We start from the raw sequence: 15,777 nt of genomic DNA on the forward strand, positions 1-15,777 counted from the left end.
ATACTTTAAAGCCTTTAGAGTGCTCCCACAACCCCCCTGTTTTGATATTGTATATATAGCCAGGAGCTGTGGCATAGCTTCAGTGGTTGTAGCACCCCATACCCCCCCTTTAAACTAGTGGTGATCCTATGCTTTTAAAATTGGGCGTTTGTTTTGGGAATATCTCTCCTTTAAAAGCCTGATTGCTGGCTGGGGAGGATTTAGCCCTCAGTGAAAAAACAGCGTTCAACGGACATTGATTACAGGTAATGCTAAAATGCACATAAAATATAAAACAAGTTAGAGACCGCCATTCGGGGTTTACCTTGACGTGGTATGGTGGCTTATCAATTTTATGATCATAACTTTGTAACAAAATAACCCCTGTTTTGGGTACATATGCAATAGCATTTATTATACTTATATATATATACTTTAAAGCCTTTAGAGTGCTCCCACAACCCCCCTGTTTTGATATTATATATATATATATATAGATATATATATTTGAGAAATTGCAGCTATTCCTAGAAGTAGCACAGTGCTGCAGACAGAAATAAAAAGGCCCAGAGAGATTTTGACAGCCAAACAGCCTAAATCTTTCTGTGACAGCCCAGAGTTTTTTTTACTCTCCCTCCATATATTTCTATATATAGAAGCTGCTAAAATCTGAAAATGAAATCTCAAGGACGCACACGGTCAGTTGCACATCACATACAGGCACTGGGCCAACTGCTATTTTTAAGCTGAAGATAAAATGAGCCTGAACTGATATATTTCATCGACAGACCTCCCAGGATCCTTCAGTCTTTTCAGTCACTTCCCATAAAATGGGCTACAAAAAAATGGTCAGCAAAGACTTTTTAATGCTTCTTAGGACAATTTTACGGCTTCTTTAGTTTGCTTCCAAAACCACTGATACAACATAACGATTCCCTTACAGTCAGATAGGTTTTCATTCTCACCTGACAATGGGCAGTTTGGTGAAAGGAACTGGGGGCAAAACAAGCCCCTCTGGTAATGTAATGGGATCCATAGTGCCAGGGCATTTTGAGGTGTAACTCTCCAGGCTCTGAGCCACATCTTTCTTCTCTGTAACACAAGAAATATAATTTAAATTAAACCGTCACATGTTGGTATTCAATGTACTCAATGTATTCAAATGCAACTTTCATGTCTATCAACATTACTACATTTTAACCCTGTGGCTAAAAATACCATATTTTATATAGTGAACTTATAGCACGAGGCTAAAGTTTGAGCTTGTCAATAGCAGCAATGATCCAGGACTTCAAACTTGTCACAGGGGGTCACCATCTTGGAAAGTGTCTGTGACACTCACATGCTCAGTGGGCTCTGATTGGCTGTTGAGAAGCTAAGCTTAGGGCTCGTCACTAATTATCCAGCAGAAAATGAGCTTCCCTGGCTGTAATATAAGCGGATGCTACAGGTTTGCTGATTATTCAATTCTGATGCTAATTGCACTGATTTCTGTGCTGCCATGTAGTAATTATCTGTATTAATTACTAATCAGCCTTATATTGTGACATTTCTATTCTATGTGTACTGTATATTGTGAGTGGCTCCCTAAGCTCAGTAAGTGACAGCAGCACAGAGCATGTGCAGTGAATCAGCAGAAAAGAAGATGGGGAGCTACTGGGGCATCTTTGGAGACACAGATCTTTACTGCTAAAGGGCTGTGGTTGCCTTGGGCTGGTACAGAAGCACAAAACATCATGTACAACATTTCTACCTACTTCTTTAGTTAGGCTTTAGTTCTCCTTTAAGCACACATGGCAAACACTGGAAATTACGATAGACATTTAAAGGAGAACTACAGTAGTGACCCCTGCACCACCCAACCGTAACCCGGCACACATACAAATTCATAGACCCACGCCAACCCAATGATGTCACAAAAGGGGCAGGGCCATGCAAACATGAATCTTTCGAAACAGCTCACTGGAGGCGGAAGCTGACACAATAAGGTTGCGGAAGGAAGAGATCAGCCCGAAATCCCTGACAATTGTATGCGGAACAAGAATAGGAGTACATGTGATTCCCAAAGAACATTTTAAAAGAAGAAGAAGAATATATATATATATATATATATATATATATATATACACGACTCCTCTAGAAGATTCATAAAGAAGAGGAGCATATATAACTCCTCTACTAGATTAAATAAGAAAAGGAGTGTGTGACTCCTCTAGAAGATCCAACAAGAAGAGGAATATTTGTAATTTCCCAAGAAGATTCAATAAGAAGAGGAGTATGTGTGACAGTGTGTGTGGCTACTATAGAAGAGTACAGTGAGAAGGAGAGTGCGTGTGACTACTATAGAAGAGTACAGTGAGAAGGAGAGTGTGTGGCTACTATAGAAGAGTACAGTGAGAAGGAGAGTGTGTGTGGCTACTATAGAAGAGTACAGCGAGAAGGAGTGTGTGTGTGGCTACTATAGAAGAGTACAGCGAGAAGGAGAGTGTGTGTGGCTACTATAGAAGAGTACAGCGAGAGGGAGATGTGTGTGGCTACTATAGAAGAGTACAGCGAGAAGGAGAGTGTGTGTGGCTACTATAGAAGAGTACAGTGAGAAGGAGAGTGTGTGTGGCTACTATAGAAGAGTACAGCGAGAAGGAGAGTGTGTGTGGCTACTATAGAAGAGTACAGCGAGAAGGAGAGTGTGTGTGGCTACTATAGAAGAGTACAGCGAGAAGGAGAGTGTGTGTGGCTACTATAGAAGAGTACAGTGAGAAGGAGAGTGTGTGTGGCTACTATAGAAGAGTACAGTGAGAAGGAGAGTGTGTGTGGCTACTATAGAAGAGTACAGTGAGAAGGAGAGTGTGTGTGGCTACTATAGAAGAGTACAGTGAGAGGGAGATTGTGTGGCTACTATAGAAGAGTACAGCAAGAAGGAGAGTGTGTGTGGCTACTATAGAAGAGTACAGCGAGAAGGAGAGTGTGTGTGGCTACTATAGAAGAGTACAGCGAGAAGGAGAGTGTGTGTGGCTACTATAGAAGAGTACAGCGAGAAGGAGAGTGTGTGTGGCTACTATAGAAGAGTACAGTGAGAAGGAGAGTGTGTGTGGCTACTATAGAAGAGTACAGTGAGAAGGAGAGTGTGTGTGGCTACTATAGAAGAGTACAGTGAGAAGGAGAGTGTGTGTGGCTACTATAGAAGAGTACAGTGAGAGGGAGATTGTGTGGCTACTATAGAAGAGTACAGCAAGAAGGAGAGTGTGTGTGGCTACTATAGAAGAGTACAGCGAGAAGGAGAGTGTGTGTGGCTACTATAGAAGAGTACAGCGAGAAGGAGAGTGTGTGTGGCTACTATAGAAGAGTACAGCGAGAAGGAGAGTGTGTGTGGCTACTATAGAAGAGTACAGTGAGAAGGAGAGTGTGTGTGGCTACTATAGAAGAGTACAGTGAGAAGGAGAGTGTGTGTGGCTACTATAGAAGAGTACAGTGAGAAGGAGAGTGTGTGTGGCTACTATAGAAGAGTACAGTGAGAAGGAGAGTGTGTGTGGCTACTATAGAAGAGTACAGTGAGAGGGAGATTGTGTGGCTACTATAGAAGAGTACAGCAAGAAGGAGAGTGTGTGTGGCTACTATAGAAGAGTACAGCGAGAAGGAGAGTGTGTGTGGCTACTATAGAAGAGTACAGCGAGAAGGAGAGTGTGTGTGGCTACTATAGAAGAGTACAGCGAGAAGGAGAGTGTGTGTGGCTACTATAGAAGAGTACAGTGAGAAGGAGAGTGTGTGTGGCTACTATAGAAGAGTACAGTGAGAAGGAGAGTGTGTGTGGCTACTATAGAAGAGTACAGTGAGAAGGAGAGTGTGTGTGGCTACTATAGAAGAGTACAGTGAGAAGGAGAGTGTGTGTGGCTACTATAGAAGAGTACAGTGAGAAGGAGAGTGTGTGTGGCTACTATAGAAGAGTACAGTGAGAAGGAGAGTGTGTGTGGCTACTATAGAAGAGTACAGTGAGAAGGAGAGTGTGTGTGGCTACTATAGAAGAGTACAGAGAGAAGGAGAGTGCGTGTGACTACTATAGAAGAGTACAGTGAGAAGGAGAGTGCGTGTGACTACTATAGAAGAGTACAGAGAGAAGGAGAGTGTGTGTGACTACTATAGAAGAGTACAGTGAGAAGGAGAGTGTGTGTGGCTACTATAGAAGAGTACAGTGAGAAGGAGAGTGTGTGTGGCTACTATAGAAGAGTACAGAGAGAAGGAGAGTGTGTGTGACTCCCCAGGTGAATCTGTTACAAAGAATAACGTATGTTACAATAAGAATGTGAGTGCATGTGAGTCATTTAGCAAGTATCAAATATGAAAGCGTGTGTGAATCTGATAAAAATATGTATGACTTTTCTAGAAGAGAACAGTAAGAAGGGGAGACTGTGTGACTCCCCTAGAAGAGTATAAGGGAGGGTGTTACGCTGGAACCACATAGGGGTAACTGCAGAATTACAAGAATTATAAAGGCATCTCAAAAGCCCCTTCTCAAAGCCAGAAAACCATAATGAAAGGCCTGAAGAAAAAGGAACTATTGGCACTGCACTGATGTTCCCCACAGTCTCTTATAAAGCAGAAATGTGAGCGCTCTGATACTTTGCCATCTCTGCCTACTCAGTTCACCTTCTCTTTTTGAAGTCAGCCCCTCTGTGCCGGTGAATCAGTTCAGCCGAAATTAATCACACGCCTTTTATGTATTTAACGGAACAAAGGTTAAACAGTTTGCAAACTCAGCAGAGATCTACCCGGCTGGTATTGAAAAAAAAAAATTCGTACCCAAACGGCAGCCAGAGAGTCACTAAATATAGTCGTTTCATTTGTGTAATGAACTCCCATTTATCTGAGCTGTCTTGTGTAGGAAGAAGAACGCACAAAGGAGAAAAATGCTCCCGTTCTTTTGTGTATAATGACAAGTACAATTATGTATTAAGAAGTTACCAAAATATTCTTTTTTCTCATCTCTTAAAAAATATAGATTTTTTTTATTAATTATCTGTAAGGGTAAGGTTGCAACAAGCTACAAAAAGTAAAGAGATAATGAATTTTTTTAGTCATCATGGGGTGAAGGGACTGAAAACAAAAAGTGCAGAGGACAACGGCCGATTCTGTGCAAATAAGGTTTGAAGAGGAGAAACAACAAGGGACCCACCAGACAGTAGAGTATAGCTCAATAAACATCCCTGGCTTGCAACTAGGGATGCACCGAACCCCGAAACCTTCATGAAAGATTCCGTCGAATCGAATATGAACCCTAATTTGCATATGGAAATCACTGTGGGGCAGGGAGAAAGAGAAAATGTATTTACTTCCTTGTCTTGTGATGAAAAGTCACATGACTTTAAGGCTTCAGTCGAATTTGAATCCTGCTGAAAAAAAAAACTGCCCAATCCTGGCGGAATACCAAACCGAATTCTGGATTTGGTGCATCCCTATTTGCAACTGAAACTTATAAAGCCAACCCGAGCAGGAAACATGTTTCATAAAAGTGTACTTCTCAGGAAGGCTTCTTCTTATCATTTAGAATAATCTCAAATGTTTGCTTATTTCTTAAAAATTTGAAAAAAAATTCTAAATCAAATGTATCGAATTCATATTTGGAGGAGTTCCCGATGGTGTTCCTCTGCTTCTTCGGCGAGCCCAAAGTCCACATTCGCCTCATTGCATCGTAGTGACGTCACCAAAGACCTGGGTTCAATGTCTTAAAGGAGAACTAAACCCCCATAGCAAATACACTGATCACTTCCCGAAGATTACCGAATAGAAGAAGATGGAGCCCATGTGCGGCTCGCTATTTCTAGAGGGGAATTCAGGGGTAAGACTGTGCAGGGGGGCGGCAGGGAGGGGGGCCAATGGGGACTTATCACAATGGGGAGTTTAGTTCTCCTTTAATATTAGGGATGCACCGTATGCAGGATTCGGTTTACGATTCATCCAGGATTCGGCCTTTTTTAGCAGGATTCGGATTTGCCCGAACCCATATGCCAGGCCAAACCGAATCTTAATTTACCAATTAGGGGCGGGGAGGGAAATCACATGACTTTGTCACAAAACACAGAAGAAAACTATTTTTTCCCACTTTTTGCTTTCCCACCCCTAATTTTCATAAGCAAATTAGGATTCAATTCAGTATTCGGCCAAATCTTTCACAAAGGTTTCAGGGATTTTCCAGAATCCCACATAGTGGATTCAGTGCATTCCTACTGAATATAAATTATTCCCGTGTGTTATTCCTGGGTGCACTATGTTTACTGAACTGACCGATTCTTGATTCAAGACCCTTTCGCCTATTACTGACCTTGCTGTTTCGCTGCCTACCCTGACTTTCTTGCCTGAATATCGACCTTGATCTGCTTAACCCTTTTGTACCGAGAATTGGACTATTTTCTGTCATTCTGCACCCCAGCTTCCTCCATGGTCCGGCCTCCAATCTACTACGGCCCTGACAGGATTTTACCCATCACTTTCAATGGGTCTATAAAATGATAAAAAAAATGTAAAAAACTTGTATTGTAAAAACACACAAATTTTACCAAAGACCCATTGTCTTCTACACGATTCACAAGCTTTTAGATGCAGACGTTTATATTCAAGTATTTTTTTCCCTTAATAAATATTGACCATTTGAGTTTTGGAAACCATAACTGAACTTGAGAGTTTTTGCATTAAAAAAAAAATCACAGAAAAAATGCAAACATTGATAACTCACCCCCTTATTTAATGGCATGATAATCCATACTTGTGGTGGGAGGGCATCATTGATACAGGTTGGTGAGTGCCAAGTTGGGCTGATCTGGTCATACCTCCTTGGCTAAGAATGGGATTACAATAGGGGAATATGCAGACCCTTTGGGAGGACCACATCAACAGCCCAATGTGTTCATTACCCACCAGGATTTTTTAAGATGCTTGATAGATATCTGCAAAATTGGCACCACACAAGGACCATTACATTGTTGACCAAGTCAGTAATAGGCAACCCAACTGCCAATATCTGCTTGAGTATAACCAGTTTTACATAAGAAAAGGGTTCTCCTAACAGCACCAAGCAACAAGTTGCTCAATGCAACTCTACATTGCTCCCCTTGTTTGGTTTCCTACATTTTTATATTATAAAATGTGGTTTAGAGCTTAAAAAGGTCGGGGAATGTGGGGGTTATGACTAATGAATCTAAAGATGAATTTATCACATGGAAACTCTACTGACAATTTTATAGTAAAATTAAATTCTATAGCTTAATTTCTCCTGTAACAGAGGAACCCTGGAGATCTGTGGGTCTTGAATAGGTGGGTTGCAATTGAAGCGCACAAGGCTGCTTATTGTGGGAAGCCATTCACCTCCAGTACGTCCTTTTATGTTTAATGTGCCCATTTCTTGTCCTTAAATAAATGAAAAAGAGGTAAGGACCGCACAGCTCACCGTTCCCCCCTCGCAATTCAGGTGCTCAGTCCAGCAGTGTCAAAGGACCTATGACTAAGGGATAACTCCCGAAACGCGTAAGGTTTTTTGCAGGAACACGAATAAAACCCAATTTTCAGAAGTGCCGTCTCTTCTTTGAGCTTTCCTTAAATAAATGAGCCTTCATTGAATGAAATATTCTATGTACAGCGATAGGTTTCAGGACTATTTAAAGCCATGATGGTAAAGGCACGGGCCAATGTGCAGGAAGAGTGAAATACAGTAAAGGCATCGCCCTGGAATTAAACTTATATTGCGTAGCCTGTCAGTGATGGCAGTTGCTATATTTAGCTGCATTTAAAATGGTCATTAAACGTTTGGTGTGTAATTTCCCTTAAATAGAAACCCATCCCGACTTCTAGCGGAACACTGGCAATTAGCGTGCACTGCATTATTCTTGCCGGGGCCCTTTCTACAGTCTCCGCGGGTCTGTCAAGTGGCACTTTTGTGTCTTCTAAATCAATTCTGCCCATTAAGTTCTGCGATTGTGCCCTTCAGCCGCGTCCTCTGACTGTGTGCCAATCCCTATTTTTAGGTGCCATTAATCATGCAGGGCAACATGTCGTGATAAATTAATAAACTCATAAAAATGTCCTTATTTTTATACCAACTTGTACATAGTCAAGATTTTACTATTTTCAGACATTGCTTTACTGACCGAAAGTTGATTAAACAAACGCAACAAGTTAAAGGAATCCTGTCATCGGAAAACATGTTTTTTTCAAAACACATCAGTTAATAGTGCTACTCCAGCAGAATTCTGCACTGAAATCCATTTCTCAAAAGAGCAAACTTTTTTTATATTCAATTTTGAAATCTGACATGGGGCTAGACATATTGTCAATTTCCCAGCTGCCCCTGGTCATGTGACTTGTGCCTGCACTTTAGGAGAGAAATGCTTTCTGGCAGGCTGCTGTTTTTCCTTCTCAATGTAACTGAATGTGTCTCAGTGGGACCTGGATTTTACTATTGAGTGTTGTTCTTAGATCTACCAGGCAGCTGTTATCTTGTGTTAGGGAGCTGCTATCTGGTTACCTTCCCATTGTTCTTTTGTTTGGCTGCTGGGGGAAAGGGAGGGGGTGATATCACTCCAACTTGCAGTACAGCAGTAAAGAGTGATTGAAGTTTATCAGAGCACCAGTCACATGACTTGGGGCAGCTGGGAAATTGACAATATGTCTAGCCCCATGTCAGATTTCAAAATTGAATATAAAAAAATCTGTTTGTTCTTTTGAGAAATGGATTTCAGTGCAGAATTCTGCTGGAGCAGCACTATTAACGGATTCATTTGGAAAAAAATTTTTTTCCCATGACAGTATCCCTTTAAGTTAATGCCTCAGGAATGCAGGGAGCGTAGTGGTGCCCTGACTAACGTGCAATACGCACTACAGGGGGGAACAAAAAGCTCATCTCTACAAAGTTTAGAGGACCCCAAAAATGGATTTGCTGTGGTGTCCAGTAACTTCTATTTTAACCTACGAGACATCGTCACAACCCATGGAACACTCCTGCACAGGAGCAAGTAAAAAATAAAAAAAGACTAATACAGACCAAGGCCAGATACACATGTAGTTGATTCCTAGTCAGACTGTTGTTGGAGTTTTGACCCTATAGAGGCCAGTAAGCTGCTGAATACGTCTGGGGGAAGATAAAACAAAATTTACCCCTTCCGCAGTGGTCCCCAACCAGTAGCTCGTGAGCAACATGTTGCTCTCCAACCCCTTGGATGTTGCTCCCAGTGGCCTCAAAACAGGTGCTTATTTTTGAGTTCCAGGCTTGGAGGCAAGTTTTGATTGTATAAAAACCAGGAGCACTGCCAAACAGAGCCTCAATGTAGGGTGAAAATCCACATAGGGGCTACCAAATGGCCAATCACAGCACTTATTTGGCACCCCAAGAATATGTGTCATGCTTGTGTTGCTCCCCAACTCCTTTTACTTCTGAATGTTGCTCACGGGTTCAAAAGGTTGGGGATCCCTCCCTTAAAATGGGTTGGATCACCTTTACGTTAACTATTAGTATGTTATAGAATGGCCAATTCTAAGCAACTTTCGATTGGCCTTCATTACTTTTTATTTATTTATTTTTATTTTTTTATTATTATTTTCTAATTATTTGCCCGTTTCTTCTGTCTTTTTCCAACTTTCAAATGGGGGAGTCACTGACCCCATCTAAAAACAAATGCTCTGTAAGGCTACATATTTATTGTTTTGATTTTTTGGTTTTTATTACTCCTCTTTCTATTTAGGCCTCTCCTATTCATATTCCAGTCTCTTATTTAAATCAATGCATGGTTGCTAGGGTAATATGGGCCTTAGCAATGAGATTGCTGTTTTTGAAGAAAACACACCCGTTTTACCAATGCAGCACAACAGTTCATTATATTTGCATTACTTTAAAACGCTTTCATTTTGTGGTGTTACTGTTCCTTTAAAGCGGTTGTTCACATTTTAATTAACTTTTCCGATGATGTAGGGAGTGATATTCTGAGATAAACTGCAATTGTTTTTAATTTTTTTATTACTTTTGTTTTTTGAGTTATTTAGCTCTTTTTATTCAGCAGCTCTCCAGCAACAGTTATCTGCTGTGTATCCTGTGCTTGAATGGCTGCCCCCATGGCTACATAGCAGCTTGTTTATATAAACTATAGTAGTACTGATCTGTTATCTACTGTGTATCCTGTGCTCGAATGGCTGCCCCCATGGCTACACAGCAGCTTGTTTATATAAACTATAGTAGTACTTATCTGTTATCTACTGTGTATCCTGTGCTTGAATGGCTGCCCCCATGGCTACACAGCAGCTTGTTTAAATAAACTATAGTAGTACTTATCTGTTATCTACTGTGTATCCTGTGCTTGAATGGCTGCCCCCATGGCTACACAGCAGCTTGTTTATATAAACTATAGTAGAGTTTTTGAAGCAAAAACAGCAGTTGTACCAGAGAAGGGCAACACTACATTATACTCATTCCTTTAAAACACAATCCTTTTTTGCTGTTCCTGTAAGTCTGGCAGTGGGCTGGCTGAATATAGAATATAGCTGTTACAAAACTGTAAGAAGGTTTTTGCCAGCTAATTGGTTTTAAAAATAAGTGGTTCATGCGTAACTCAAGGGTTAATTTATTCCCCTGGCAGACTAAGGGTTAACATGATCCAGGTGGCTCTGGGTAAAGTCTGCCAAGCTTTGGCGACTACAGACGTAGCGAGTTAACGTGAAGGAAGAGGATTTGCCATTGTGCCGTTGCAGCAAAGCAGGAGATTGATGATCCTGTCTCACTGCCGTTTCACACCATAAAGTATGAGGAGCGGCATCATGAGCCGCAATCTTCAGGGAAATGTTTGTTTAGATACTCAAAGAAAATACATTGGAGTTTCTTGTAATGACACTTACCTGACACACACTTGGAAACTCACTATTGTCGCCACAAATATGGGCCCCAGACTCAATGGGCTTTTATCCTGGAATAGATGTACCTTCCCCCAACCTCTAGTGAATTATAAAGAGATTTATGGAATAAAATATGCAAAAAAATAAGAGACTACGCAGGACAGGACTGCTGCTTACTATAGGGATCACATTAGAGATGTATTATTATTAAACAAATTACAGCAAAAATGTTTGCCATAGACTCCATTATAATCATATACAGTTTGACCCATAGATTTTTGGACAGAGACAATTTTTTCAAATTTTGGTTCTGTACATGACCACAATGAATTTCAAATGAAACAACTCAGGTGCAGTTGAACTGCAGACTTTCAGCTTTAATTCAGTGGGTTGAACAAAAAGATTGCATAAAAATGTGACGAACCAAAGACTTTATTTTTTTAAAACAATCGCTTCATTTCCGGGGCTCAAAAGTAATTGGACAAATTAAAAAACTGAAAATCAAATGTTCATTTCTAACACTTGGTTGAAACCCCATTGCTGGCAATGACAGGCTGAAGTGTTGAACTCATGGACATCACCAGATTCTGGGTTTCCTCCTGTTTAATGCTCTGCCAGGCCTTTACTGAATCGGCATTCACTTACTGTTACTGTCCCAAGTTTAGTCTTCAACAAGTGAAATGCAGCTCAATTGGCTTCAGATCAGGTGACTTGGCCATGTAACAATATGCCACTTCTTTGCTTTAATAAACTCCTGGGTTGCTTTGGCTCTATGTTTTGGGTCATTATGAGACGCCTCCCAATCAATGTGACTGCATTTAGTTGGATTTGAGCAGACAGTGTCTCTGAACAGCCAAGCCCGGATTTGGGGAGAGGCCACCAAGGCCCGGGCCTAGGGCAGCAAGATATTTAGGGTGGCAAACAGACGCTCGGGCCCTAACATCTATATAACTGTCAGTATAAGAAAGAAAAAACAGGTATGATGCAATTCATTAAATCATTGTTGTGCTTTATTAAACAGTTAAATTATCTTGCCCGCAGCAGCCCGAGAAGAGAGAACAGAGATCCGGTACTGAACAGCTTCTTCCTGGTCATGGGCAATGACATCATCACTTGACCGCGCCGCACACGCAACGTCACTCTGCGCGCGGCCCGTCCTGCTAGTTCTCGTCTCTGAGTGAACTGCCAGTGCAGCCTCTGTATTTACTTTCATACAGTCTTCTCTTTATGGCAGACTTGGATATGGAGACTCTACCTCCTGGAGACTGTTCTTCACTTGTTTGGCTCTTGTGAAGGGCTTTCTCTTCCCCATGGAAATGATTCTGAGATCATCCACCATTGTTGTCTTCCGTGGACGTCCAGGTCTTTTTGCGTTGCCGAGTTCACCAGTGATTTTCCTTCTTCCTCTCACGATGTACCAAACTGGAGATTTCCCCTCTCCTAATATTGTAGCAATTTCTCGGATGTTTTTTTCTGTTTATGCAGCTTAAAGGGGAAGGAAACCTAGTCGGCGCAAACCCCCACCCCCCCTCCCGTTTGTTGCCCCCCCTCCCTCCTCCCCCCTGGCCTACCCGTCCCGCTGGGCAAATGCCCCTAACTTGTTACTTACCCTTCTGCGCAGGTCCAGTCCAGGGAGTTCACAGACGACATCTTCTTCCACGCGATCTTCTTCCTGCTGTGAACGGCGTTTTGTCGCATGCGCAGTAGGAGCATTTCGCTGGTACGGATCTACTGCGCATGCGCCAAAAGTCACGCACATGCGCAGTAGATCGTACCGGTGAACTGATCCTACTGCGCATGCACCGTTCACAGCAGGAAGAAGATCGCGTGGAAGAAGATGCCGTCTGTGAACTCCCTGGACTGGACCTGCGCAGAAGGGTAAGTAACAAGTTAGGGGCATTTGCCCAGCGGGACGGGTAGGCCAGGGGGGAGGAGGGAGTGGGGGTATTGCGCCGACTAGGTTTCCTTCCCCTTTAAGGATGGCTTGTTTCTCCTGCATGGAGAGCTCCTTTGACCTCATGTTTTCTGTTTCACATACAAGCACCCCCCCCTCAAATCAACTCCAGGACTTTAAGGGCTCTTACACATGAGCGTTTTTACCTGCGCTCCCCTGCGTTCCGTTTTTTGGCGTTCAGCCGCAGGGGAGCGCAGGAATAGACGCATTTAATTATTTCAAATGGGGCTGTACTCACACAGGCGCATGTAGGCGCCGAACGCAGGTTGAGACGCAACATGCTGCATTTTTCCTGCGTTCGGCACCTACATGCGCCTGTGTGAGTACAGCCCCATTTGAAATAATTAAATGCGTCTATTCCTGCGCTCCCCTGCGGCTGAACGCCGAAAAACGGAACGCAGGGGAGCGCAGGTAAAAACGCTCATGTGTAAGAGCCCTTATCTGCTTCATTGATAATGACATAACGAAGGAATTGCCCCCACCTGCCCATGAAATAGCATATGAGTCAATTGTCCTTTTACTTTTGAGCTCCTGAAATGAAGTGATTGTGTTAAAAAACCCACTGAATTAAAGCTGAAAGTCTGCAGTTCAACTGCATCTGAGTTGTTTCATTTAAACTTTATTGTGGTCATGTACAGAACCAAAATTAGAAAAATGTTGTCTCTGTCCAAAGATTTATGGGCCAAACTGTAATTCCAATTTTGAAAATCATTTCCCTTTTCTGTGCCATAATAAAACAGTCGCTTGTACTTGATCCCAACTAAGATATAATTAATCCTTATTGGAAACAAAACCAGCCTATTGGGTTTATTTAATGTTTATCTGATTTTCTAGTAGACTTAAGGTATGAAGATCTAAATTATGGAAAAATCCATTATTAGGAAAACCCCTGCATTCTGGTAACAGGTCCTATACCTGTACTCCTCTTTCTATTCAGGCCTCTCCTATTCATATTCCAGTCAATTATTCATATCAAGGCATGGTTGTTGGGGTAATTTGGACCCTAGCAACCAGATTGCTGAAATTGCAAACGTGAGAGCTGCTGAATAAAAAGTGAAATAACTCAAAAACCACAAATAATAAAAAGATAAAACCAATTGGAATATCACCCTCTACGTCATACTAAGAGTTAATTTAAAGGTGAACATCACCTTTAAAATGTCTTTATTCTTTTAATGGCAAGAGAATAATAACCGACATATATCGGAGGGATCCCCGCCCTTCGGCATCTTTGTCATCCTTACACTCTGGGATCCACCATATCCTCCGGAATCCCGTTATCCAGAAAGCTCTGAATTACAGAAAGGCTGTCTCACATAGACTCCATTATAATCATATAATCTCAATTTTGAAAAAGTATTTCCTTTTTCTCTCTGTAATAATAAAACAGTAGCTTGTACTTGATCCCAACTAAGATATAATTAATCCTTATTGGAAGCAAAATTAGCCTATTGAGTTTATTTAATGTTTATATGATTTTCTGGAAGATTTAAGGTACGAAGATTCAAATTATAGAAATATCCATAATCCAGAAAGCCCCAGGTCCCAAGCATTCTGGATAACAGGTCCCATACCTGTATATTGATAATTACTTTGTTTTTATCTAGAATTTATAGGGTCTCTGCCCAAAGTATAGCCAGCTAATATAAATACGCAGCGCAGGGGATAAATGATAGATGTGAATACAAGTTGCTAAGACTCGCGTCCCACATAATCCACTGCCGCACAACCCGCAGGTTCATTAGAAAAGCGCCACCTCGGCAGTTTCTTGCTCCCCCGAGGGAGTTAATGCAGTGTCTTCATTTACTTTTGATTCCGTGCTCCGTGTAAATAATTCAATCTGTTTCTCATCGCAGCCACTGAATTATTATGCAGGAAGCGGCATACAATTTGTTAAAGGGATACAGTTACCACCTTGTTACCTCCTACCCTAACTAAATCAAACTGTGATATACAAAGTTTTTTTTAATGTAATTATCAGGGAAGTTTTTAACAAACGGACACATTTATTATGTGACGTGTGTCAGTTCTTTGGAATGTACACGACTGCTCTGAGCATCTCATCAATTTCCTATGGGGTATTAGCGCTCAGGGCAGCTCTCCAGCAGCACTGGGCATTATGACCAATTCAAATAATTCATCATGTATCTCACAGTAAGCAAGTATTTACACAGCCCCATATTCCATACAGCCCAAGTTACTCAACCGTTGGTACAAGGCAGCTCCCTCAGAAGTGGAATTTAGCTGGGCCTAGATGCGGGGAGCTGCAGTTCTGCAGTAATACCAAACTATTATTCCATCTCTTTAGATGTGAGCAAACCCCCAACAGCACAGATTCTTGAGCACATAGCATGACATCCCCGACAACCCCTCCTAATCCACTGGAAATGCTTACAAAAGGTTTTATACCTTATTCCAGCTGCTTCACTTATCATGAGGAACTGGAGGTTTAATTAATCCTGTAAAGAAACACGATACAGGGCCCTAGATATATGTGCTGCTTCGCTCATTAAAGCAACTTCTAATGAATCAGCGTAGCCACGGGCAAACCCCCTTAAACAGTTTTGTTTCATACACCATGAAATGGTCATCTCTCTACCAAACAACATGGTTCTGGGATGTACAATGTTGGGTGGGCAGGTTTCAATGAGTATATCACATACACGGGATCTCTAGTGTGTTCTGGGAAGCCAAGGTTATTAGAATAAATAAATAATGGATGCACCGAATCCACTATTTGCGATTCGGCCGAATCCCCGAATCCTTTGAAAAAGATTTGTCTGAATACAGAACCAAATTTGCATTTTTGCATATGCAAATTGGGGCAGGAAAGATAAAATTTACATATGCAAATTAAAAATCGGTTCGGCCATACACTAGGATTCGGCCGAATCCTGCTGGAAAAAAGCCGTATCCCGAACCAAGTCTTGGATTCGGTGCATCCCTAAAATAAATAAATAAATATGGAAGAGGAAGTTATT

General features: G+C 41.6%; 1 protein-coding gene across 1 annotated transcript in view; it reads right to left on the minus strand.

The window, feature by feature from the left end:
- Nucleotides 1-15,777, minus strand: part of trappc9.L (trafficking protein particle complex subunit 9 L homeolog) — a gene marked incomplete at its 5' end in the record, with an annotated part of 331,258 nt that overhangs the window by 299,729 nt on the left and 15,752 nt on the right. Inside the window, 1 exon segment of the mRNA NM_001089879.1 lies at nucleotides 945-1,071. Coding sequence (NP_001083348.1) covers nucleotides 945-1,071 — 127 coding nt within the window.

This window comes from Xenopus laevis, chromosome 6L, assembly GCF_017654675.1.
Source record: "Xenopus laevis strain J_2021 chromosome 6L, Xenopus_laevis_v10.1, whole genome shotgun sequence".
Taxonomy (NCBI): Eukaryota; Metazoa; Chordata; class Amphibia; order Anura; family Pipidae; genus Xenopus; species Xenopus laevis.